This window comes from Sesamum indicum, linkage group LG9 (genome assembly GCF_026168435.1).
Source record: "Sesamum indicum cultivar Baizhima isolate 11 linkage group LG9, ASM2616843v1, whole genome shotgun sequence".
Lineage (NCBI taxonomy): Eukaryota > Viridiplantae > Streptophyta > Magnoliopsida > Lamiales > Pedaliaceae > Sesamum > Sesamum indicum.
The window spans coordinates 567605-591605 of record NC_142665.1 but is presented as its reverse complement, the minus strand read 5'-3'; the positions used below and the strand labels follow the sequence as shown (position 1 = coordinate 591605).

The window sequence follows — 24001 nt, the reverse complement described above, 5'->3', positions numbered from 1 at the left end:
GCTGTAGAAACTGGACTTGAAGCAAATGTCAACAATGCTTCACGTATTAAGAGTTCTGCTACTGTAGTTACATGGTCTGGGCCTTTACTACCTACTCTTTTTGTCAATGGGCTTTATTGACAAATGAACAATATTCGGCCACAAAGTGATACGCCGCCCATTTCAGAATTGCGCAGGGCTAAGGAAAAATATAAATCCACAACAAAACCCTAATTTGCCGCTTTCTTTACCGTCTCCTAGCGGAGCATTGTGCCACCACGAAGGAGGAGCCCTAGCCGCTGCGCGACGCCTCCAGGTTCGAATCCGAGGTTTATTTCGTTGGCTGAATTATACCTTAGTATATCAAATTCTGCGTTTTCATGATAGTTATTTGTGTTTTTCATTTTGCTCAACTGGTTCAGCTGCCATTTTCAATGTCAGTCCAAGTTTAGCTAGTCCGATGTGCTTGTTTGCTATCTAGTATTGAAGCAGATTCCCATTTTACTTGGTTTTATTTCGGGGAAGAAATTTATGGCTTAAAAGTATAATTTTAGGAGCATATTTTTGTTTCTGAATGTGGTGATTCCATCTAGTTGGTATGCTGAATTTATTTCTGATATGCGGATCAAAATTCATATTTGTGCTAGTTGTATTTTTGACATTGTGCAACTTGCCATGTTTCAATGAGAAAATGCATGCAGCGGTCTGCTTAAAATTTTGGGGGATGTTAAGTGCTAAAAGTGTGTGGTATTGAGAAGCTAAGTGGTGAATTAGATTATGTTTGTGAGTTTCTCGCTTACTGTTTAAGTATTCTATTTGTAGAAGCCATGGCTGTCCCATTGCTCAGCAAAAAGATTGTTAAGAAGCGTCTCAAGAAGTTCAAGAGGCACCAGAGTGATCGATTCATCTCTGTGAAGGTTTCTCCTCCTCCAATGTATTGTGCAATTATGTTATTGCTGTGGCATTAATCAATTTGGCCTATGGCTTGTAAGTTTGAGGGTTTTCCTTTATATTTCTGGAGAAGGAACACTGTCATTGACGCATGCATTTATCACTTGAACATAGTATCTGAGTCTGGTTGCATGTAAATATCGAATCGTGGAGTCCATCCGTCATAAAATAAAGATGTGGATTTACTATGTCAAACAATGAGATCTTGTGCTTTTCTTTTGTGCAAGAGCTAGTTATTAATTTTACTGGGCGTTGTAATTTGTTTATATATTATATTATATCCATTTTGTTATCAAGGATTAGCTCATGCTGACTAGAACCCAGCTTTCCTTCCACCTTAGATTTCTTGTTTGTTTGTTGCCAGATGTTCACACATTAAATGTATGTTACTGAATTTTGATCTCTTATTGTTGGCAGACAAACTGGCGCAGGCCCAAGGGTATTGATTCCCGTGTCAGGAGAAAGTTCAAAGGATGCACCCTCATGCCAAACATTGGTTATGGCTCAGACAAGAGGACTCGCCATTATCTTCCCAATGGATTTAAGAAATTTGTTGTCCATAATGTAAAAGAGCTGGAAGTTCTCATGATGCATAATAGGTTTGCTACAACTTCTCTACCATTTCCAGTCCGATCTTGCGTTTAGAATATGCATCAACTCAGCCTTCCAACTTTTTAGGTGTAATATACAGTTGAGCTGATTCTATGATTCTTGTTGTGTCAGGACATATTGTGCAGAGATAGCACACAATGTTTCTACCAAGAAGAGAAAAGATATTGTTGAACGAGCTGCACAGTTGGATATTGTTGTAACCAACAAATTGGCTAGGTTGCGCAGCCAGGAGGACGAGTAAGCTGTCACGTGGCTGTTTCTTTTTGTTGCAATGTTTTTACTTTTAGCCGGTAATCAAAAGATTGAAAGGGTGAAATCACTGGGCAGATGTTATTTGGGATTATTAGTTTTGAAGTTAGCCATGTACCATGTATGGCATACAATTTCATTTAGACGACATGCATTGACATTTTGGTTTCAAAATTTGTTGTGCTTCAATTGCCTGAGTGTTTAGCCATTTCGAAGCAGCTTCTTTCCAATTTATGTTTCCTTGAGATAGTTTTACTTACAAGAAACGATGACCTTGCTTAAAATGAACTGCACTAACCTCATTAACTAAATATATCTAATGATAATTGGATTTCTTTATTGGTTGCCGATGCCTTCCATTGTTGCTTTGCTACTTGGTTATGTCATTGTATCCAAACTCTAACCAGCTTCTCTTCCTCAGAGAGCAGGATTTCAGGCTTCATAAGAAGATGTATTTTTTATATTGATTTATTAGTTCTCGACTCTGTGGAGTTGAAACAATGTCATTTTGTTGAGTTGTAAATTATCAGTTTAATATCTCATAAATTCTTAGGTCTTCCTTAGATGAACATGTACGTAGCACCAGCATAACCAAATAATTATATTTATGAAGAATCAGAATGTCTGTGGACGAGTTTTCTTTCATCCACTCTATACTTGTGTCCTTGTAGAATCCTTAAGTAGGTGCCTAATCCCAAAATATGGACAATGGTTGGTCGATGTTATCTAAGTAGGTACCTTTGACTCGCGCGACAGCCGAGAAACTGGGTGGTTGAATAGTTAATTCTGCTGGCATCAGGTTTTTTTCTAGAAGTGTGGAAGAAGTCGATTCTGGTAATAGCCAGCAGGCTTTTAGTTTTGGACGTCAAGAATGTTTTTTTGAAAAGAAATCACGGGACCCTGCTGGTGAAGAAGTGATTCATATTAAAATAACGTTGAAAATCAGGAACAATTAGCACTGCAAGAAATCCAACTGCTGGCACGTGTCAATTTTTCGTGGTGGCTATTTCCTTCCCCCACCCGCATTTTGGTAGTTGGCCGTTGGTCGTTGGAGAGAAAGTGGTAAAATGTAATAGTTGTGCGTCTTTCTTTATTGGTTGGTGTATGTTATATGATTTGGTATTCAAGTCAATTCACGTATATTTGTAATTATGAAATCTTAATTTTATTACAAAATCTCCTAACAGAATTATTAAATACCTTGGACGTTGGCATCCCTGAAAGATGTAAAGCACAAGTACTTATAATTTTCTAAAAAATAAAAATTATTTATGTAATAATATCTAATTTTGAAAATGGTGTATATATATATTTTTATAAAAATAAAAAATTATTTATATAATTTATTCAAAAAGTCGTTTGTTATGTTTTGGTCAAAAAAAATGTGTGAGATTTGCATTAAAAAAAGGCGAGTTGTGAAAGTTAAAGAGAGCGGGAGCGTTTAAAGTTGAAAATTGGAAGGCAGAGGGTCCAAGAAATTTGGCAGGCATGAAGTCAAAGATGTGGAGTCCAATGAAATAGTTTATTTGGAAGAGTAAGTTATTTTTGTTCACGACTTTCTCAACTCAAATTACTTTAATTGTTATAATAGAAAAAGGGAAAGGATATTGCTTGGATCTCAATGCTTTGGACATATACATCATCTACTAGTTTTTAAACATAATTTTAGAATTACTAACTTAGACTAAAGCCACCCCCCACACTAACACAAATTACTTTGAGCCAATTCAAACATAATTTTTTTAACATGTCCAGTTAACGTCATGCATGATATAATAAATATTATTGTAACATTGATTGATGTAGTGGCATACAAAAACACAAATTTTATATGGCTTTTCTTGAATTATACTACTTAAATTAGATACCTTTCTAAATCAAATATTTGTCATTTATCCAAAAACAAAAATAATTTATCTAAAGGTAATTATGCTATATTTATCCAAAAACAAAAATAAAATGGTAAATATTTGTGGCTCGTCCCCTACTTTTCATTTATCTAAAGCCGGAAGAAACGTGTTTAACACGTGATGATATGGTTATAAGTTGTGAGCAAATTTTGGGTACGAGTGTTGATTGTTTATGATGATGCATTTATTAATAGTTGCAAAACTTTGAAATCTGTATGCCCACATCTTTTTTCTATCATATTAGCTGTCTTCAACATACACATACACATATATGTATGTATTGTGTATGTGGGCCTAACCTAAACCTAAACAATTTATTATTTAAAAGACCATAATACCCCTAAATAATCATGAGCATTTTCATTCGATATGGAGCCGATTGGTATGATATTATCCTTTATTTGAGTGATGCGATGCATCCTAGATTGAGGGACCTCAATAACCTCTATTATAAATACCTTAACCTCCCAAGTACATACAACATTAATCTTCTTCTGTATTTCTTGCTCATATTAATTAATTGGGCATTTGAGAGTTGTTGTTGAGATGTATATCACACTTCCTAATTGTGATTTAGGAATGTGAGATGTTTGAATAGATTTGTTGTTGATTGGATTGATTAGGACTCATATTCGGCTTTATATTGTGTATACATATATTTATCAAGTGTATTTCAACCGCTGGTCATATGCCAAAAAGAAAGAAATATGCTATGTTATTGTGAGTGTTGAGGTCGAATGATGGAGAGTAGAATTGAATATTTGGGGCAGTCCAGTACACATGTTGTTCAGTTGAGAGGATGTAATAAGTTTTGTGTAACTTCCACTTTAAATGCCTGAAAATTAGTTATGATGAGTGCTGGAGACATTTTTGCTTCACACCGAACAAACTCTGCTCTTGTCATAATTCTGATTGTGAAACTGAAAAGGAATATTCACCAAAGAGGTCCCTTATTAATTGTTAAATGGAAGAACGCCCACCAAATTTTCAATCTAGGGTGTTAAATTAATGAAGACTCTTCTCAAACTTGAATTGATAGTGATTTTGCAACTATTATTTGTACAAGCATATGGTGTTTTCTTCTTTTAGTTTTATGCTAATTAAATGTCATAAAGACCATTTCATATGACCAATTTTTATGTCAATTTGACAATTATTACCTTTTTTTTTTATTTAAGAAAAATCAATTTAGACTTATTCATATGTGACGTATTTAAGTTTGTGTATATGACACGTATTTACGTGTCAAATATATAATCAATATTAAACGCATTAAGGATGGATATTAGTGTAAATGTTTTTAAGTAGATATGATAGTATTAGGATTTATGTCAAATTAGTTGCAAGTAATAGCATGAGAGACTAATATACGTGGTGATTAAGATAAAGGCTGTAATGAGTATGAGTGGTCCAATGTCATTAATTTGGGTCACATTCCAAGTTTAAGTGGTTCACAAAGGAGAACATCATAATGCACACCGTTGCCACAAAATGGCTGACAAAACAATTAAACTAGCACATTTTTCTTTCTTTCTTTCTTCGTCAGGATGAGATATTGTTCGCTTTAATGAAATTTTATGAGTTTTTTTTTTTAAAAAAAAAGAAAAAAGAAAAAACATTAAGAAATTAAAGAAATCACATGTGGAGTAGTTGGGTGAAAAATAGAATCATAATTTAGAAAGAAGCTTAATAATCATGTAAAAATTAAGAATACATTAATAAGTTATCAACTCACTAAATCCACATGTATAACAAAATCAAAAAATCAAAAAATTGTCATTTTGAATTTGAGTGGGATGATTGTAAACCCACGCATCTTTATTCCTATTCTCCTCGCAATTTGCATTGACTGATTTCCTGTTATTCTCGACTTTACCCTCCTCACCAACTTTGAACACCCCTTGGACATAACTCTCCACGTCAATTTCTTTATTTCCCTCCATGCCCTCAACGTCCGTCAATTCGGGAATAAACGGCGGCCTGGGCATCTCCGTGATCGTGTCCCAATCAACGGCCCTAAAATATTCGTGACCCTTGATTTCTCGAACCGAAATCCTTTTCCGCGGATCTTTCTCGAGTAATTTTCCGATCAAGTCCCTCAACGCCGTCCACTCCCCCGTCAAGTCTGGGGCTTTCGTTATGATCCGGTAAAAGGTTTCTTTCCGGTTGGATCCCCGGAACGGCGTCGTGCCATAGAGCATCTCGTAGAGCATGACGCCTAAGCACCACCAGTCGACGGAGAAATCGTGGCCGTCGCCTAATATGATCTCCGGCGCCACGTACTCCTCCGTGCCGACGAACGAGTTGGATTTCTCCACCGAATCCGACTCGGAACTCATCGAATTGGATCCGAGCTCCTCCCTTTGGACCGAGTCATACGGTGAAATGCCTGAGTCTCGACGCTTGAAGAAGAATCCGAATTTCTTTTTCTTCTTCGGTTTGATCTGCGGCTTCGTTCCGGAGGAGACTGAACGATTTTCAGGAGATTTTGCAGGGAGTTTTGTTGAGAGATCGAAGTCTACTAGCATTAAGTGGCCGGTTTCCTGAACCATGACATTTTCCGGCTTCAAATCTCTGTAAACGATGCCCGAATTATGGAGATACTCCAAAGCCAGCACCAGCTCTGCGGCGTAAAATCTGAAATCAAACGCAAAAATTTTCATTAAGCATGTTTCTAGTTTTTTGCGACCTTCAATTTTAGTTGTGTTTCTAAATTTACTGACTGAATTCTTCTAAAATTATTAATTTGCTTGATACCGTGAGCGGAACTCCCTAACAGTTTGAACGGAAACAGAAACGGGAAACAAAAATAAGTAATCACCTGATGATGTCATCGGAGAACATTTTCTCAGTTTGTCTTTTCCTCAAAGAATTCAGATCACGGCCGGAGCAGTAATCAATGGCATATCCGACGATCTTATCAGTCATCAAAACTCCATGAAGCTTGGGCAGGAGCGGATGATGAAAGGAGGCAAGCACTTGCCTCTCGAAGCAAATCCTCCGGTACTCATTGCCATCACTTGAGCTGGCGAGCTTCTTCTTCTCAATAGAAGATCTTAAAATTGCTTTCAGTGCAAGCAATTCCCCATTCTCAGTCCGAACGAGAAAAACCACACCCTTTGCGCCGCGACCGAGTGCCGATATCACCTTCAGCTTCTTCAAGTCCAGATAAAGCGTATCATCGTCCTGATTATGGCAGCGGCGATGGTGGTGGCCTTCGTGCATGACGGAGGTATCCGGCGAAAGAACTCTCTCTCTCTCTCTCTCTCTCTTATTTACAGATTCGTAAATAAACGGTGGAGAATTGTGAGGTTGGTTTTGTTTAAGTTGGAAACTCTATTTCACAGGCTTTATATACGATAGCGGAACATGGACGGGGGTCAAATTTTCTTGCTGCGGAAGGAAGGATCAAAGGAGTGGGGGTGTTGAGGAAAATGCTCAAGTATATGCTTAGGATGCGACGCCGTTTGCGAGATTTTCTGATGCAAATATAATAAGTCAAATGAGGCTGGATTCTGATTTCGTGGTGGTGGCTGTGGGAAATTTCATGGATTCTCACTTTCACTCCATCTCTAAATAATAATAATTATTTATTCAATTCCCCTCCTTCTCCCCCCCCCCCCCACCAATTAAATATTCTGCTTCTTCTTTTATATCAATCAAGTTTCAAAATATTAAATTGTATGATTTTGTTACATTAATATAATAATGTACATTTCACGCTAATATTTTGTATTTTCATACTTGACTTTATTATACGTATATTATTGTTAGTACTTGTACCAAAAAAATAAATGATGATGTATATACGAGTTAAATAATCTTGTTTATTACTGTATTCCACATATGCTTCTTGTGATCTTCTTTCTCATTTTAGTGTTCCATTTATGGCAAAGACTTTTAAATACCCATAGAAAAAAGAAAAAATTCTGCCATTTTTTTTAGTAAATGAGTTACTATTAAATCATAAATTTTATAATCAATTATGATATTTATTAATATCAAATATATATATATATAATTAATTAATAACTATTATTAAAATAAATCAATACTCATATATTGATGGGACTCGAATTGACGGCTTCTTAATAATTGAACATCAATCTTACCAATCTGAATTTTGTATCTAAAAATCTCATTAAATTTATACATTGTTATTATGATTGAATAAGTCAGAATTCTATTTAAATAGTAGCACAATAAATGACATGAAAATTCAAATCCATCCGAAAAAACAAACAATTAATAAGGCAGCGGAGAATAGAAATGGTAAAATTAGTTGCTTGGCTTTAACTGTGTAGCACGTGAGTTGTTCTTCTGGATTTGGTCTTAATGCTAACAATAGCACGGCGCCAACTCCACCCGTTGTCGTAAACTGCTTCGGCTGCCTACCAGAAAGTGGGGCGTCCCTTCTCTCCAATTTCCTCATCCTCATTTACTATACACTTTATTATATATATTCATATCATGTAATCTCATTCATTAAAATTTTCTCACATGTTGTGGGTAAATGTTGGGATCAGTGTGAAAATTTGTAGGATTAATTATTAGTATAGTGATAGGGTGATGGGTAGTGAGATAATAGGAGCATACATAGTAGTGAGACAGGACGGAAAATTCTTTTTCCTGCTTAAGTTACTCCTTGTTCAAACATATAAGATGGGCTTCTCATTAGGCCCAAATGTTGGTACTGGGCTGGGCTTCACTTTCATTTCTCCCTGCCCACATATCTATACATGTGCTGCCCGGTCGTAGCATATTATTTTTGTATGTATATAATAAATAATTTTTAAAATATATTATAACAATCAATTTATCATATTTCCAAAAAAGAAAATTAACAGAAAACATGATTTATAATAAAAAAAATTTTTACCCAATTATAGACAACTCCTTTTATTAAATGAGTGTTTGTGAGAGCTTATTTTAAACACTTATAAGGTTTTATTTTTCTTTTTTGTGCTAAAAATAGTATTTTTTTTATTTTTTAATTTATATTTTTAAATTAAATTAATTTAATATCAAAAGCTATAAGCACTTCTAGCCCAACTTCCTTGATTTATTGGTAAAGCGTATGTTACCTAGGTTTTTCAAATACGTCAACTTTATTTTTTTCTATTTTATTTTTCATTTTTGTTATTAAATACTCTCAAACTTTAATCCATTAGTTTATAATATTTTTTATAATTTATTCTCATAATATTGAAAACAAAATTAATAAACGATTATGCTCGATTACTATATTGTTCTTTTGATTAATTCTCCGGAGACAATTATTATGAGAAATAAACATTATGTTTGTTTTTATTTTTAAATTATTTTTGAAATGAATATAAAAATTCCTTATTTGATAATTATTTTGACATAAATATATATAAAAAATATAATTTAATAATAAATAATAATTTTTATAAATATAAAATTAAATTTACAATATTTATTTTAAATTATCTTAAAAACAAATTCAAACATACATAAAATATTCCTAAACGTCACGAAAGAATTCCTTGAGAAGAAGAAGAGAAAAGTTGAGTGGAGGGAGGGAAGCAGACAATCCGCCCTATGCCCATCCCATCCTCAATTTCGGTGATGTGTTTCTCTGTGGATAATAACACTCTGCCAACTTGCGACTGTTAATTTTTCCTCGACTCGATAACAACTATCAGTTCATCCCTCCTCGTCTTCTTCTCAAAAGTCTCTTGCGGAGATCCATGGCGGAGTATCATTCATAGCCGAGGATCAAGTTTTCTTTTGTTTTTCTTGGCTTAGAGAAATGGAGGCCCGTGTTCGGCGTCGTCTATCTCTGCTGGCTTCCCACATCAATCCTTCTCAAGAAGCTCTGCTGCCCACTTGCCTCTCGGCTTCGCCTTGCGCTTCTTGGGACGCCAACGGCGAGAAGGAAGTAAAGGAACAAGAAGGTTGTGTTTTTTGCAAGATTATTCGTGGTGAAGCTCCTGCTTTGAAGGTACCTGATTTTTTTGCCTGTTTCTTGATAATTGTTTTGTTTTGCAAATGTTTAATTATGGTTTCACTTTATGTGTGGAGCTATCAGTAATCTGTTGTACATAAGGGAGTTTACTGAAGCAAGTTTATCTTGGGTCTTGTTTTAGTTGATAATTGTTGCAATATTGTAATCTTGTGAGTAATTGGATTTGTGTAAGTTCATTCTTGTTTGCTGATGTTGTTTGATGATATGAATGTCTTTGTCCTTTAGTAGCTTGATTGTTAAAGGTTTAGATTGAGTTATTGTTTGTTGAATTTTTACTTGTAAGAGTAAGAGCCACTGCATTGAGTTGAATTCGAGTTCTGCGAATAATGAGAAGTAGAACTCTGTTTCTTACTCTTCATGTCTTTAGCTTGCGAGGTCTGACTAGAATTTATATTCCTTTTGGTTACAGGTGTATGAAGATGATGCATGCCTTTGCATTTTGGACACATATCCTCTGTGTCATGGGTAAGGTATCATCAGTTATAACACCTTATATTTCTTCTTGACCTCATGGGATGAGGTCTTGATGTTAGGTGGGATTGCAATTTGTTCTGTTGAAATTCTTGTCCTAATGGATCCATGGCCTGGAAATGTCTATATGTCTCTATCTGATTTAAGCAATTGAAAATGTACTGGTTCATTGAATTTTTTCATAAGGATTGCATAGATTCAATAGGTACAGCTCAAATGTTTGATTTCATCCTCTTTTACCTTTGTTATTTTGTGGTTTGTAACTGGAACTGCATTTTTTTTTTTCTTCCAGGCACTCGCTTATTATCCCAAAATGTCATTTTCCTTCACTAGACGTCACTCCTCCATCAGTAAGTTGTCCTAGTAAACTATGATTTATTCTTTCATCTAATGTTCTTTTCCTAACATTGTGATAAATATGAATACAAGTATGCTTTTCTCGTGTTTAAGAGCAAAAATCATACACAAATGTGTGTTATTTTTGTCAATTCACCAATTCTGCCAATGTGAAGTTGTTCTATACTGTGATGAAGACAGTGCTGTTTTCTTTATTGCAATATTGGCTACCATGGTTTGATGAGCATATTTGGTATCTATAAAACTATTCCAACTGCTCTCTTTTCTCCGCTGTTTCACGCTTCATATTCCCTTACTGTAGATATTGAAAAGTAACTACATAATCCCCCAATTCAAAAAGATCCTGCATTTTTAGGTATCTCTAACTTGAAATATCATGATGCAGACAATAGCAGCCATGTGCTCAAAGGTGCCTTTGATTAGTAGTGCCATCATGAAAGCTACTGGCTGTGGTAGGGTTCTTCTTTGGCTAAGATCTCCATGATTTAGTCTTCTCATCTGTCGATATTGATGGCACTGTTATTGCTTATTATCATAAAATGCTATTCTTTTGTTTGATTTTGGTTTTCGCATAGCAGTGATTGTGAGCATGCATGTGAATAAAGGCCTTAGCCATACTATCTGTTTCCTGTGGCGTAGTGCATATTTTGTTGGTATCTTTAAACCAGTAAACCCTAACACCATGTTGACCTTAGAAAAAATTGAAGCCTCGGTATAATTGGCTCGTGAAATTAAGCGTCTCATTCTGTAGATATATCCATGCAGATTCATTCAACTTGCTAGTTAACAACGGTGCAGCTGCAGGCCAAGTTATATACCATGTAAGTTATAATCAAATCCCAAACTTTTGTTTCAACTGTCCCATTGAAAAAGATGTATCAGTTTGCCTTTCAATATTCAGATCGAGATAACTGATGGTTGTAGTAATTTTGTGCGGCATGTCAAGCTCAGACTCACATTCACATAATTCCCCGTAAGGCACACGACTGCTTGTGGGCTTCTGAGGTATACTCCAATTCCTTTCTCTGTTCCTTTTACTCAATGTACCTTTGAGCAAATTCTTGATATGATAAACATTCATAGAGCATACAAAGGCGCCCACTTAAGCTAGATCAAGAAGGTTCACAACTTGCAAATCACATACGTGAAAATCTGTCGTTCGTGAACGGATATGAAGATGGCAGCGAAGGTCAAGCATCCACTCTTGTTGGGAACTAAAGAGAGGATCGTTCTTGTTCCGTCTATAGTTACTATTGTGTCGATTAATGTAAGATTGTATTCTTTTCGGCTACTTTGTCAGATAAGTTTGTACATGAGTTACATTAATGGTAAATGGAGATTGCAGTCCAATAATGTGGATGCTCTGTACCTAATGCTGCTGCTGCTGTTGCTTTGTTCTTGAATTGAAGGATCAGTTACACTCTTGGAGCTCTCTCTCTCTCTCTCTCTCTCTCTCTTAAGTTTTGATGTGTACTTTTTACGGTCGTCACGGTTAAAAGTCCAGTCTGGTTTGGACTAGTGTTTCAACAGTTCACATCAAACCTCTTCAAAGATAATAACAATACTAGTAATAATTCGCAACCCAAAGTTGAATTGGAAAAGTCACCCCTTTGGGTTTGGTCAAGTCCCATCGGGTGATGGCCCCAATTACCTAGGGCTAAATATACTTTGACTCGAGTCTAATATATTATTTTTTAATTTTATTTGAATTAATATTGAACTTAAAAAATTATATTCGAATTTTGTTTGATTATTTTTCTATTTCGAATTTCAATTGGAGATTGAGAAATTATATTTAAATTTTGATACCCCCTCTATTTTTTGGTAATTACGAAACACCCCGAAAGTTGTTTCTATCATTGAAAAACTAAATTAAAACCTGATCAAGTCAATGGGGCATTTTTTGAGTTTTAAAGGTTGTCAAGGGTGGTTTTTGAAATTTTTGAATATGTAGGAATGGTTTGTGAAAAAGAGTAATAGGCGAGGGGGTGTAAATATAATTATCTCATAATAATAAAATAAACTTATAATTTTTAAATCATTTATGTTCGATTAATATTTATCTAATTACCAAAAAATAGAGGGGGTGTCAAAGTAATGTTTATGGTTATCAATAATATGACTCCATATACTTTTTATTATTTATTTTTAATTTAAATTTAATTATTTTATTAACTATTTTTTTATTGAATCTGTATATAAATTTACACCTCTTAATATTTAGAATATCAAATTATTTAATTAATATATTAATAAAAATTAGTTACTAGCTTATAAATTCAAATTAAAAATATTATCACTTGTATAAATTATTTTAAATTTTTGAATTTTTAAAACTTAAAAACTTATTGTTTATTGTTGTTTTATAATAAATTTTATTATAATCAATAAATTACACATATATGTATATATGTTTATACGAATAAATATATATAATTGGACATATTTATATGTATATCTTTATACTCACATATTTTGATGGCCAACAATGGCGGAGGAGGGCGAAAGGTTGGGTGTAAGTGGGGTGAGGCTATAGGCTGCAATGGGCAGTGGGAACGAGAGCACATGAAGGAGTTGAGGGACCAGGGGTACTGGAGCGGACCCTCCATTAGTAGGGGTCAGGGACATCCCTGCAACAACTTTCAAAACCTGATCGTTGTCAGGTGCCTCCACAGCCTTTTGCTTGTCCGCAGCATTGCTATGAGTCTCCATTATAACTCAAGTTTTGAGCTTTGTGTTTCCACAAACGACGTCAATTGATGTGTGCGAATATAGCACGGGTTCAACAAACTTGGGCTTCGGTGCTGGACTTAGGCCAACAAATAAAGAACTTGAGAAATGGAATCTTCAAAACAACATTTTAGCATTCCAACACTTAAGTTAGTATCAAATATAAGAGATAATAATCATAAAAAATAAATCATAATTAAGAATTGAAGTGTGATGATCGAATTTCATAAGAGAAATCGTGTTCAGAGTGCAAAATGAGAGTTTGACAGCAAGAATTTAGAGTCTGCATAGTGTCCTTCGCCTGGGGACCAAACTTGTATTTATAGTGGATGTCCCCCTTAGGAAGAACATGCATGTTTCCTCTAGTCTTGGGATAAGTGGATAAGTTGTTAAGATAAGCCATAATTCGATCTTATCTCTTGCTAATCTTTCAGAGGAGAGCATGACTTCAAGCTGAGAGGCATTCTTCATCGTTGAGGATTCCTTAGTCAACAGGGAGTCCTTCTGCTCTAAGAGTCTAGGGTTTTAAGGGGACCTTTTTGGCACGCGTCTTCCATGTGGGCTAGGTGTCATGCGTGACAATCCAGGTGGATGTCATGTGTGGACAACTGGTATGAGCCTTAGCCCGATCATCATTATTGGGTCACATAATTGGGCCAAATTTGAGAGTGGCTTGTCATTTCCCTCATATGGAATGTTGGGCTAACGAGGGAAGCCTTGAATTTTCCTTTCTTCTAACGTCATGGACCCTATTAGATGTTGAGAGTTCTTTATTTTACTTGAGCCAAATTTCTTTGGACCATATATATCAGTATTAATTAAATAATTTAATATTTTAATTATTAAAAATATTATTTTATATACGAATTCAATTAATATAAATTAATAAAATAATTTAAATTTAAATTCATAATTAGTATAAATAATAAAAAATATGTGTTGTCATATTGTTCATTCTCATAAATATTATTTTGACACCCCTTTTACTTTTTGGTAATTACAAAACACTCTTGAGGGCTTCTATGTTATTAAAAAATTAAATTAAAATTTGACCGGGTCAACAAGAACATTTTTGGATTTTAATGTCTAAGAGTGATTTCTGTAATTTTGGAAAAGGCAAGAATGGTTTGTGTAAAAGGAGGGTGTTAATATAATTATCCCTATTATTATTGCATTAATCAAATCAAAATTAAAAGCTTATCAAATAAAATTTTTTGTCTAGGTTTCATTTATTAAATTTATTAAATAGAATTCAGACAAAATTTTATCTGATCGAGTACAAGTAATTTAATTTTCAATCCTAGAATTGGCTGACCAGGTTTAAATTTGTAGTCCGATTTCAATTTGTTTAAAAAGAATATTTGATAGACATAGACGTAATTAACATATATTAAATGGAAAACTCCAATTCATTTTTCCGACATAATAAAATTTCAGGATTCTTCACATCATTTGGCTCTCCTTCCCATAACGTACATTTTTTGTATATTTGCATCCGTCTTTCTGTAACCCCCCCCCCCCCCCCCCACGCACTGCTCAAATAGTATTATTATATATAAACGGAGGGAGGGAAAAGGAGAATAGGGTGACGGGAGAAGTGAAAAATGTCTCCGGCAGTGGTGGCGTCCGCCGCGAAACAGGCGGAGCAACTCAGGCTACATGGTAATCGTTACTTTAAAAAAGATCGATTTGGCGCAGCCATTGATGCTTACACGGAGGTATTCTTTTCTACGTTCTTGTTAAATGTAATGTTGCGGATCGCTAATATAGATATATACTTTTGGGTACATGTTTCTTTTCTGAAATTTTCAGTTTTGGGGTTAAATTTCTTCTCCTAGGCTATTGTGTTGTGCCCTAATGTGCCTATATATTGGACAAACCGCGCTCTCTGCCATCGGAAGCGGAAGTATGTATGATCACCACCATCACTAGAACACGTTTCATTATTTTTCATTTGTTGGCTACTGAAAAATTTTCATTTTCGTTTCTTCCTTGGAAGTAACTTCTTCTTCTTCCTTTTTTTTAATTATTATTTAATTGGTTTTGGGCTTTATTGGGGTGTAGTGAATGGACAAGAGTGGAGGAGGATTGCAGAAGAGCAATTCAGCTGGATCATTATTCTGTCAAGGTCTGGTTTATATAGAGAACTTACGAAAGACTGCATTACTATTCTATTAACTTTTAACTTATTCTCAGCTTGCCTTTGGTAGAGTATCTAGGGAAAGCAGCAGTCCTTTATGAGACCTCACTGTCTCCAGATGTATCCCTCTACTTTGAAACGACTATATGTAATGAATCCAGGAGTGTTTAGAAATTTATCCAAGACTGTGGGATAAAGGAAAAAGAAAGATGTTTAGTTGAGCATAGAAATAATAGGTCCACGAATAAAGGGAAATATTGTGCGAGAAAATTCCTTGTAAGCTCATGCATTTTTACCATTAAAGGTGTTCTTTGAAGAGATAATCTCTTTTTCCTCCCCTTAAAACTCCTTTCTCCTATTTTCATGTGTGACTGTGTAAGTGCATCCCAGAATGAATATGTTTGTTGGCTGGTAGAGTATAAAGTGGGAGTGTCTTTTCTGCGAATAGTTGTAAGTTGGGTCTTGTTTTCATGTGTAATTGGCTTTGTAGGGCGAGATGCTCGAGTGATTCTTTGTTTTGTAATTCATGTTGCTCCTGGAGGCTTTAGTATAGACAATTTCAAGGGGCAGATTGTAGATGCTATGTAATGACCTCCAATACCTGGAATATAAGTTGATGTAACAATTTACCAGGACACAAGGTGATTTAATAATTTACCACAGTTAAAGAAACCATCAATCTTTAGATCATAGATACTATGGAAATTTCGAAGCTTTCAACATATGCTATTTATCTTTAAGACTTTAAATAATAGATATAATGAAAATTGAGGTATTTGCTTTTACTAATGAGAAATGTAACACTAGGAGCAAGATTCTGATATTAATCTCAGGCATAAGCTCTATCTTGATGCCATCTTTAGGACTAAATATGTCTTAATGCTAAGAAACATGGAAAGTAAATGGACCAACCGACTTGTTAGTTCTAACGTTTCAGGGATCAGAAGACTTGCAAATATCAGATAGTTGTAGATTCTGGATCACCTTTTTAGCAGCTTGAGAAAGCACATATGACGAATAAGAGATTAGTGTGAATGCCCCATGAACTAGTGGAACTGTTTTATCTAGCACCAGCTAATTTAGTCAAGATCTGTTTACTTAATAACTTTCAAAATGGATGCATATAAGTTTGACTTCCTCAGTGACTATCATGAACATACTGGTCATTCATAACACAGCTTTCTTAACATAGCAACTGAACATAGATATGCAACTGTGGTTTTGGTAGACTCGATGAAAATGGTATTGATACTAGTTTTGTTAGCAAACTTATGCCTTCATTATTACCTTAATTTATGAACAGTAAGCTCAAGAAAGCTGAGATGAATTCGTAGCAGTTAGGCATGTCTAATGGCAGGTAATGGAGTTTAGCATGATGTTCCCTTTTTTTTTTCTTTTGACGAATAACCATGCAGTTGCTTACTCCTGGATATAACTAGTCAGATGACAGCGTTAATTGCTTATCTTATATGTTTTAGTATGTTATTTGCTAAAACAGGTTAACTAAAAAGTCTTTTGCTGGTTGCATATCTAGATTATATAGTGAGTGCTTTGATGATAACAGGCCCATTATATGCTTGGTCTGGCATTACTGCAAAGGAAAGAATATGCAGAAGGTATCAAGGAATTGAAAAAAGTAAGAGGCTTTTATTCTTTTCAAAGATGATTTTGCAAGTAGTCATATGTGAAACTCTGTTTATACACCTCTTAAACTACTTTGTTCAGTCATTGAAGTGGTTCACAAGAAATAAGGTGAACTTTGTCTTACTTGAATGACATTTGACCTTTTTTGAATCATTGGTGCTTTTCTTCATTATCTCTGAAAATGCAATCAATGATATATACTTCCAGGCTTCAGATTATTTCTCGTTCAATTGCACGGACAAATAACCAGTTTTTTAACCACAGCAATTTAAAAGCCTTGATGCTTCCTCAATAATAATATTCTTTTCCAATTCTTCATCTCACCTCAAGGAAAAGGGCAAATCAAGATGTATTCTACTTATAATGCAAACTTAATAAGAATCTAGGCTTCTAATCTTGCTGTAAAGAAGAATTATTATTTTCTTTGTATGCTGAATATTACTATGCAAACAGAAGTGCTTGTTTGTGATTGCTCCCAGCCTCCATCTCCAGAAAGTCACTAGAAAGGAATACTATGCTTAGTTGCTTATTGAATTCTTTATATATCTCCATACATGGTTCATTTATATATAACTGACATCTGCTCTAAATTATAGTTGCTGTAGGTAAACTGAGTAGATAGTTCTTGTTTGAGTTGTGTATATATTGATGTATATGCTAGTAGTCTTATTTGCACATGTCTCATCATTATCGGGATATATCAAATGATGCACATGTCTCATCGTTAATGGAATATATCAAGATGATGGATGGGAATAGCGTCTCTGTTGTTAGTATGATCCTGATCAACACTTGAAATTTGTGGACGAGGATCTTGTTTTGGTCGTGATGTAACTTTAATGTCTGAACAATGTCTTAGGCATTGGACTTGGGAAGGGGTGCAAACCCTAAGAGCTACATGGTGGAGGAAATATGGCAGGAGCTTGCAAGGGCTAAATACTTAGCATGGGAACATGAATCCACGAAGCGTTCTTGGGAACTCCAAAACTTAAAGTAATTTCGATCTGTTTCACTTTGCTCTTATGGTCTTGTTTCTGGTTCCTCTATCCTTGCGTCTTTCACTGTATGTCCTCATTTTGTTTTTAACTTTCATAGACATATCATTTTGCCGACTGTTTATTGATTTCTTAATGGTTTGGCGTGTATGGAACTTAGAGAAGCATGTGAGGCGGCGCTGAAGGAGAAACACTTCCTTGATGCTTCTGAAATGGAAGGTTTTGTAGATGAAAATGCAAAATCTAATCTAGAACAATTAGAAGCTTTAGGCCGAGTATTCAACAAAGCTGCCGAAGATGATACTCCAACTGAGGTGAGCATCATTTTCCTCATTCTTTAACACGATTTTCCCTCTTCTTAGCTCTCATCACACCGGTTAACAATTTCAGGTGCCCGACTACCTATGCTGTAAAATCACGTTAGACATCTTCCGTGATCCCGTAATCGCTCCAAGTGGGTTTACGTACGAGCGAGCAGTGATCCTCGACCATCTGCAGAAAGTAAATTTGCCATTTCTCTATCTTGTTTGATACTATAGCTAGAATTGCCAGTTATACACATTCATTTACCCTTTAAATGATTTCCACCTCTTAGGTGGGAAGATTTGACCCAATCACCCGCGAATCGCTTTATCCATCACAGCTGGTACCAAATTTGGCCATAAAAGAAGCTGTAAGTGCATATCTGGAAAAGCACGGATGGGCCTATAAGATGGATTGATGTCGTTGCTTCAATTATTTATGTTGAATTTTGTTGAACGCCTGGCAGAAAGCAGCAGGTCATTACGTTCATACCAGTAGCACTAAAATGCAGAATCTTGTGATCCCAAAATGTACAGCATAGCACTCTGTAGATGATCAGAAGACACCTGGTTCAGCTTGTACAGTTGTAGTAGTAGACCTTCTGCCTAAAGATGGGATCCAATGGAAGTGTAGTCCAAATTATGTACCGTCTATTCGGACAAAAGTCGAGCTGAAAACATCTCCTTCATTTGATTAACTTGACATTTGATTGGATCTGGTATCTTAACCAAGAGCATGGGGTTCTTTATTCATTGCCACAGCCTAACATGAAAAAATGGGATCATTCTTGAATTTTTGCCATCTTCTGATCAAAAGCTCAATCATACACATCCAATATGGGCACAGGAAGTTGGGAGGTAAGGTGGTCTGTCCCCATTCTTGCAATACTTTTGCAAGCATCAAGTTCTACAGTCACACATGGTAGAGCCCCTCCCCCCCACACCCACCCTTTTTCCCTTCAATTTATTCCGTGGGTCTATATGAAAAAGTGGAAACAAATACTTTTCCCAATAATAATAATAATATCCAGTACTGCAAAAATAAGTCATTTCTTTTCTAAGAATTATTTGGTGAACCCACAGTCAATGGACCTAGTGTTATCCATGTGTGCGTGCATGGGTTGTTTTTTTTTTTTTTCCTCAGGAAAAATAAAATAAAAAAGAGTAATCAATGAAATACTAAAAGATTCCTGAAATTGATTTCAAGAATTCCATAGTTTTACCCTTCTTTTACAATAAGCAAAACTTTCATATCTTATGAATATTTTTCAAGTACTTGGTGTTGGTATGACCGACGGCCAGTGGTGGCAGATGGTGAAGTACTTGCTGATGGTACGACAGACCAACCGGCAGCTGTGGATGTCAGCGGTGGCGCATGGTGACAATGTGGTGGTATCGCAATATACCTTCATAGTTGGAGCAAATTTAGGTTATCTGTATACTCAAATTCGTGAGATTATTTGAAAATAAAAAAAAAAAAAACTTATATATTTTGTAACAAGGGCAAAAGTAGTTCAACTCACCAAAGAATTGATTCCTTAGTGAAGGAAGGAAAACCGATTTTAAGAGTGAGATGATGAGCAATAGCAAAGACTGGGGGACCATCAGACTGAATGATAAGCCGCCGCCCCTGGCGGCCAAATTTATTCTCTAATGATGAACCACCGCCCGTGACGTGACGGCAACAAAATCTATTCTTCACTTTTAGATACTGCAATAGCAAATTATGCGGAAAAGATTTAAATAATTTTAATGATAGTATTATTACACTTACAATATAATTAATTTAAATACAAATAAACACGAACTACAACATATTCTGCGCTAAGTGATTTGTCCATAGCTGTCTTTCTATTATAATATAACAACTTCTACAGGACAACAAAGGTTGCACGTGTTTGGCAAGGCTTAAATAAATATTAGTACTCAGAAGAGCACAAAGAATTGAATAACAATGCAGAAGATGGGATATTGTTCAAACAGAACCTTATCATTTCTCAGATTGAGTGACTTGCATGCAGCCATCCAGTACATTTTGAGCAACCCCTGGTAAATTATATCAACATCTTCATCTCTAACCTATGTGCCACCGGTACTATGTTAAAACCACATACATAGTAAAACATCAAAAAGAGGATATCAGACATCAAGGGAAAGAACCAAGGCTAGAGCCATATTCACGGAATAGGTGGTTTTGTTCAACATATGATCATCATAAAGATAAGGGGCTGAGGATTCATGGCATTCACAAAAGAAAAGTTTGGAAGAATTTTTGATGGACCACCCAAGTCGAAAACATGATACCTATTCAATACGGCCATGTTTTTCCCGTTAGATATTCTAAATGCAATCTTGACTCAAGAATTACCACAAAAGCGTAAAAGAGTACGAGATCTTGAGTTGTCCATGAGTGTCATGTAAGCCATGTGAAGTGTTTAAAAGTTTACATGGACAATACAACAAGTAGAAAATAGCAGCGCAAAGTTATTACCAGAAAGAGACTCAAACTAGGCAGCAAGTACAGAACTTGCAGACAAATCCAAAACAAGAATTTAATGCTCTAACTGAAATTTAAGCAACCTACTAAGAAGCCCATGTGCAGTTTGAAACTTACAGAATGATTAACCGATAATCTAATAATCATAGAAAGAAACAAAAGCTTCCTCAATCAACTGACAGCAACGCTTTCAAGTGAAAACAAAGTAGTATGCTCTGAACCATGTGCATCAATTATGACCAATATATTAAAGATTACCTTCCAACTAAAGCTTCCCATTTGTTATTATTCACAATAACTATAAACCGTAACATTGAGATCAAACCTGGCTTAGATATCTAATATACATAAAGACAGTTCAAAATGACCACAAGATACCTCAATTTTCGCAAAGGACGGAAAAACTAGGTGGTGTAGAATTTACAGAATATGTGCTCAAAGTACTCAATCAAGCTGTATGAGTAAGATTGACAGCTCTGTTCAGTCTCTCAAGAATGCCACTTGCTTTTCTCTTAGCTCTGGAAGTGCCGTTTTGAGCAAGCTGAGATATTGTACGATACATGCTCTCTTCTTCCCTCATCACCTTCCACTTGGACCGATCACTGAAGCAAATAGTATATAAGATGGCAATACAGTTCTCCTTATTGCGATCACAAGAAGTCTCCCTAATTATACTGAGCAAGCAAGGAACTGCCTCAAGCTCTCCCATTTCCTCAATCGCCTTTTGGTTGGTCGACAGCATAGCAAGTATGGAGAGTAACTCATCAACATGCAGTCTACTCATGATCTTTTTCAGTATCACTCGAACTGCACCATCTCTAACGGCTCTGACCTTATTCTCATGAATGATACATAAATTGAAAATAGCCGACGCAACATCTTTCATCGCCAAAGGATGCCCTTCATCCAATAGGTCAATTAAGGGCTTCAAGGCACCGGATTTGCCAATTAGTGCCTTATTTGAGTCGAGCGCCGACAATGTAAAAAGCGTTGCCGCTGCATTGCTTCTTGTTTCAATTGTTCCGGTCTTCAAAGCATCTATAAGAAGGGGAATCACTGTAGGTGTTTCGGCGACAAGCTTCTTGTTGTTGTCATGAATAGAAAGATTCAAAAGTGTTGTGATTACATCTTCTTGGAGGTCTGGGTGAACCTCACTCTCACAATTGCTTTGAGAAAGCGGAGACAGCAACTGAGGTATAGCGTCTACTGACTCACCGAAAAGTGCCCGAAATGAAGGCATTCTTTTTGTCAGTAACCGCAATTCTTTAGCAGCTTCTTTCTGTTCAGACAACGTCAACGACATTTTCCCCAATAAAGAAAGGAAATGGTCCCTATCAGCTCCTGTCAAGCCCTCTTCACTCATATACGAAACAGAGTCTGGCAACTTGATCCCATGATTCTTGCACCATTGCATTATCATTTCCCGAATCAAGTGATTAGGTGTAAGGATAGTGTGTGATAGCACTTGCTGGGTTAGAGGGCATGTTCTATTCCCAGCTTTTAACCATTTCTGGATGAAGGGCTTGTCATAAGTCTGCCAATTTTGAAAGAACAAAATGCCACATGTCAACAATCCAGAAAAAGATTAACATTGCAGAAAGCGTTTTTAGAAAACTCCAACATCATGAATTCAGGTAAACACTCTATCCATGTCAAACAATGTAACCACCTCAACTGCTCATGACAAGATATAACAGCAGTCCTTAAACAGAAGGTTAAAGCAAAACAGAGGGTCACCCAAAAAATTTCACCGGCCACCATGCCCAAGATTTATCCAAAACACAGGAAGAAGAACAAGAACAGGATAAAACAGAGAAAGAAAAAACTAACAGCAACAAGGACAAAAGTAATTGAGCATCAAAGCAAGAACTGAAAACGTAAACTTGGGCAAACATTTCAATCTGATTCATCATTAATCATGTCAAACAACCCCTTCAAGTACCCCATCAACATATTCACCTTTTTCAAGAATCAAAATTTCGAAGTCCAGAAACATCGAGAATACAATAATTCCACCAACCATAGAAACTCCATACCCTCTCAACAAAATTCTCATAGTTCCAACCAAACCCGGTTCACAATTCACTAAAAGAAGAAGAAGAAGAAAAAACTAAACACTCCAACCACAACATGGGAAAACTTCATCCACAACAAAAGAAAAAGGAACACCACACCCGCGCACAAACATTAAAACATTAACAGTGAAAGCAGAATAAAAAAACCTGTCCGGTGGCAATAATCACAGGATCCCTCATGAGTTCCTTGGAGAGCGGGCACTTAAACTCCTCCGGCACCGTGCCGGAAGCCATTTCATTATCATAATGATGATTATGCAGCTTCAAAGAAACGGTTTTCTTCAATTTCAATTCCCTCAAAGCAAACAACATTTGCTGGGCTTTATCGAGAGCCTCCAAATTAACATCATCCTCATCCACAATTGCCCTAACCATTCTCTGCAATTCCTTCTTCAACTCCACGGCCTTCACCACCGTCGTTGGATCCCCTTCAAATACACCACTCTTGGCCATCACTTGTTCCTCCAATCCAGACCCAAAAAAAAAAAAAAAAGAAAAAGATATCCCCCAAATCTTGTATTACATAAATCTTGATGGGCTCCTCGACTTCTCTCCGCTACTCCTCTTTTGCATTATTCCCCGGAGGAGTGGGATTTAGAAATTCGAGTTCTTTCGTCACTCCTTTTCTTGTATTGTTCTGCAAACGGTGAGTGAAGTGTGGAATAAGAACGAGAGAGCGGGGGTAAGGGTTTGTGGGGTCCCTTCTCGTGGGTTATGCAATCAGGGAATCCATGGCCGGACAGCTGGCAGGCTACGCGGAAGTGATATACAAGGGTTTCGTCATGCACAAAGTACTATGTACATATACATTACATTACCCAATTTCATATTCCCTTGTATTTATTTCTACGACTTTTAGAGTCTACCATGCCCATAATTCTACTTTCCATCTGAAATTAATTATATAATTTAATTATTATGTGATCAATTAAATTAAATTAAATTTAGTTTGAATAAAAAATCTTCTTTCAGTAAGCATATGTTATTTTATAAATTAAATTTAGCGATAATTATGTCATTCTCCCTTAAGGTTTAACGTAACTACACGTATATAAGGATAGTTTTCACCCGCAATTATGTGCAAGGAGTACATTTTC

General features: G+C 35.8%; 5 protein-coding genes across 14 annotated transcripts; 3 read left to right on the top strand and 2 right to left on the bottom strand.

Annotated features, from left to right (window-relative positions):
* The first annotated feature begins 148 nt into the window (after nucleotides 1-148).
* Nucleotides 149-1980, top strand: LOC105170109 (large ribosomal subunit protein eL32z). Of its 2 annotated transcripts, none has more exons than XM_011090722.3 (4): nucleotides 149-295; nucleotides 802-896; nucleotides 1348-1529; nucleotides 1654-1980. In XM_011090722.3, the coding sequence occupies exons 2-4, from the start codon at nucleotides 807-809 to the stop codon at nucleotides 1781-1783; spliced, it is 402 nt and encodes a 133-aa protein (XP_011089024.1). In that variant the 5' UTR covers nucleotides 149-295; nucleotides 802-806; the 3' UTR covers nucleotides 1784-1980. The 2 variants fall into 2 exon arrangements, with proteins under 2 accessions (XP_011089024.1, XP_011089025.1); XM_011090723.3 differs by having other exon boundaries at nucleotides 176-308.
* A 3394-nt stretch (nucleotides 1981-5374) lies between these two features.
* On the bottom strand, nucleotides 5375-7149 carry LOC105170110 (serine/threonine-protein kinase OXI1). The gene is made up of 2 exons (XM_011090725.3): nucleotides 6523-7149; nucleotides 5375-6338 (listed from the first exon to the last, which is right to left on the bottom strand). The coding sequence occupies exons 1-2, from the start codon at nucleotides 6924-6926 to the stop codon at nucleotides 5459-5461; spliced, it is 1284 nt and encodes a 427-aa protein (XP_011089027.1). The 5' UTR covers nucleotides 6927-7149; the 3' UTR covers nucleotides 5375-5458.
* Nucleotides 7150-9205: 2056 nt separating this feature from the next.
* LOC105170111 (adenylylsulfatase HINT3) lies at nucleotides 9206-11949 on the top strand. Of its 2 annotated transcripts, none has more exons than XM_011090727.3 (7): nucleotides 9206-9669; nucleotides 10103-10158; nucleotides 10457-10514; nucleotides 10907-10973; nucleotides 11287-11342; nucleotides 11423-11526; nucleotides 11605-11744. In XM_011090727.3, the coding sequence occupies exons 1-6, from the start codon at nucleotides 9478-9480 to the stop codon at nucleotides 11486-11488; spliced, it is 495 nt and encodes a 164-aa protein (XP_011089029.1). In that variant the 5' UTR covers nucleotides 9206-9477; the 3' UTR covers nucleotides 11489-11526; nucleotides 11605-11744. The 2 variants fall into 2 exon arrangements, with proteins under 2 accessions (XP_011089029.1, XP_011089028.1); XM_011090726.3 differs by having other exon boundaries at nucleotides 9208-9669; nucleotides 11473-11526; nucleotides 11605-11949.
* Nucleotides 11950-14761: 2812 nt separating this feature from the next.
* On the top strand, nucleotides 14762-19085 carry CHIP (carboxyl terminus of HSC70-interacting protein). Of its 5 annotated transcripts, none has more exons than XM_011090728.3 (8): nucleotides 14763-14969; nucleotides 15090-15157; nucleotides 15316-15379; nucleotides 16956-17027; nucleotides 17895-18028; nucleotides 18191-18344; nucleotides 18421-18531; nucleotides 18626-19085. In XM_011090728.3, the coding sequence occupies exons 1-8, from the start codon at nucleotides 14856-14858 to the stop codon at nucleotides 18749-18751; spliced, it is 843 nt and encodes a 280-aa protein (XP_011089030.1). In that variant the 5' UTR covers nucleotides 14763-14855; the 3' UTR covers nucleotides 18752-19085. The 5 variants fall into 5 exon arrangements, with proteins under 5 accessions (XP_011089031.1, XP_011089032.1, XP_011089030.1 ...); XM_088884933.1 differs by having other exon boundaries at nucleotides 15090-15161; XM_011090729.3 differs by lacking the exon at nucleotides 16956-17027 and having other exon boundaries at nucleotides 14762-14969.
* A 419-nt stretch (nucleotides 19086-19504) lies between these two features.
* On the bottom strand, nucleotides 19505-23622 carry LOC105170113 (U-box domain-containing protein 9). 4 transcript variants are annotated; one of them, XR_002287807.2, is made up of 5 exons: nucleotides 23052-23622; nucleotides 21208-22363; nucleotides 20319-20411; nucleotides 19856-20043; nucleotides 19505-19766 (listed from the first exon to the last, which is right to left on the bottom strand). XR_002287807.2 is itself a non-coding variant. In XM_020696729.2 (2 exons), exons 1-2 carry the CDS (start codon nucleotides 23355-23357, stop codon nucleotides 21278-21280), a joined length of 1392 nt encoding a protein of 463 aa, XP_020552388.1. In that variant the 5' UTR covers nucleotides 23358-23621; the 3' UTR covers nucleotides 21055-21277. The 4 variants fall into 4 exon arrangements, 1 of the variants encoding a protein (XP_020552388.1); XR_002287806.2 differs by having other exon boundaries at nucleotides 19505-19738; XR_016067357.1 differs by lacking the exon at nucleotides 20319-20411.
* Between the last annotated feature and the right edge of the window lie 379 nt (nucleotides 23623-24001).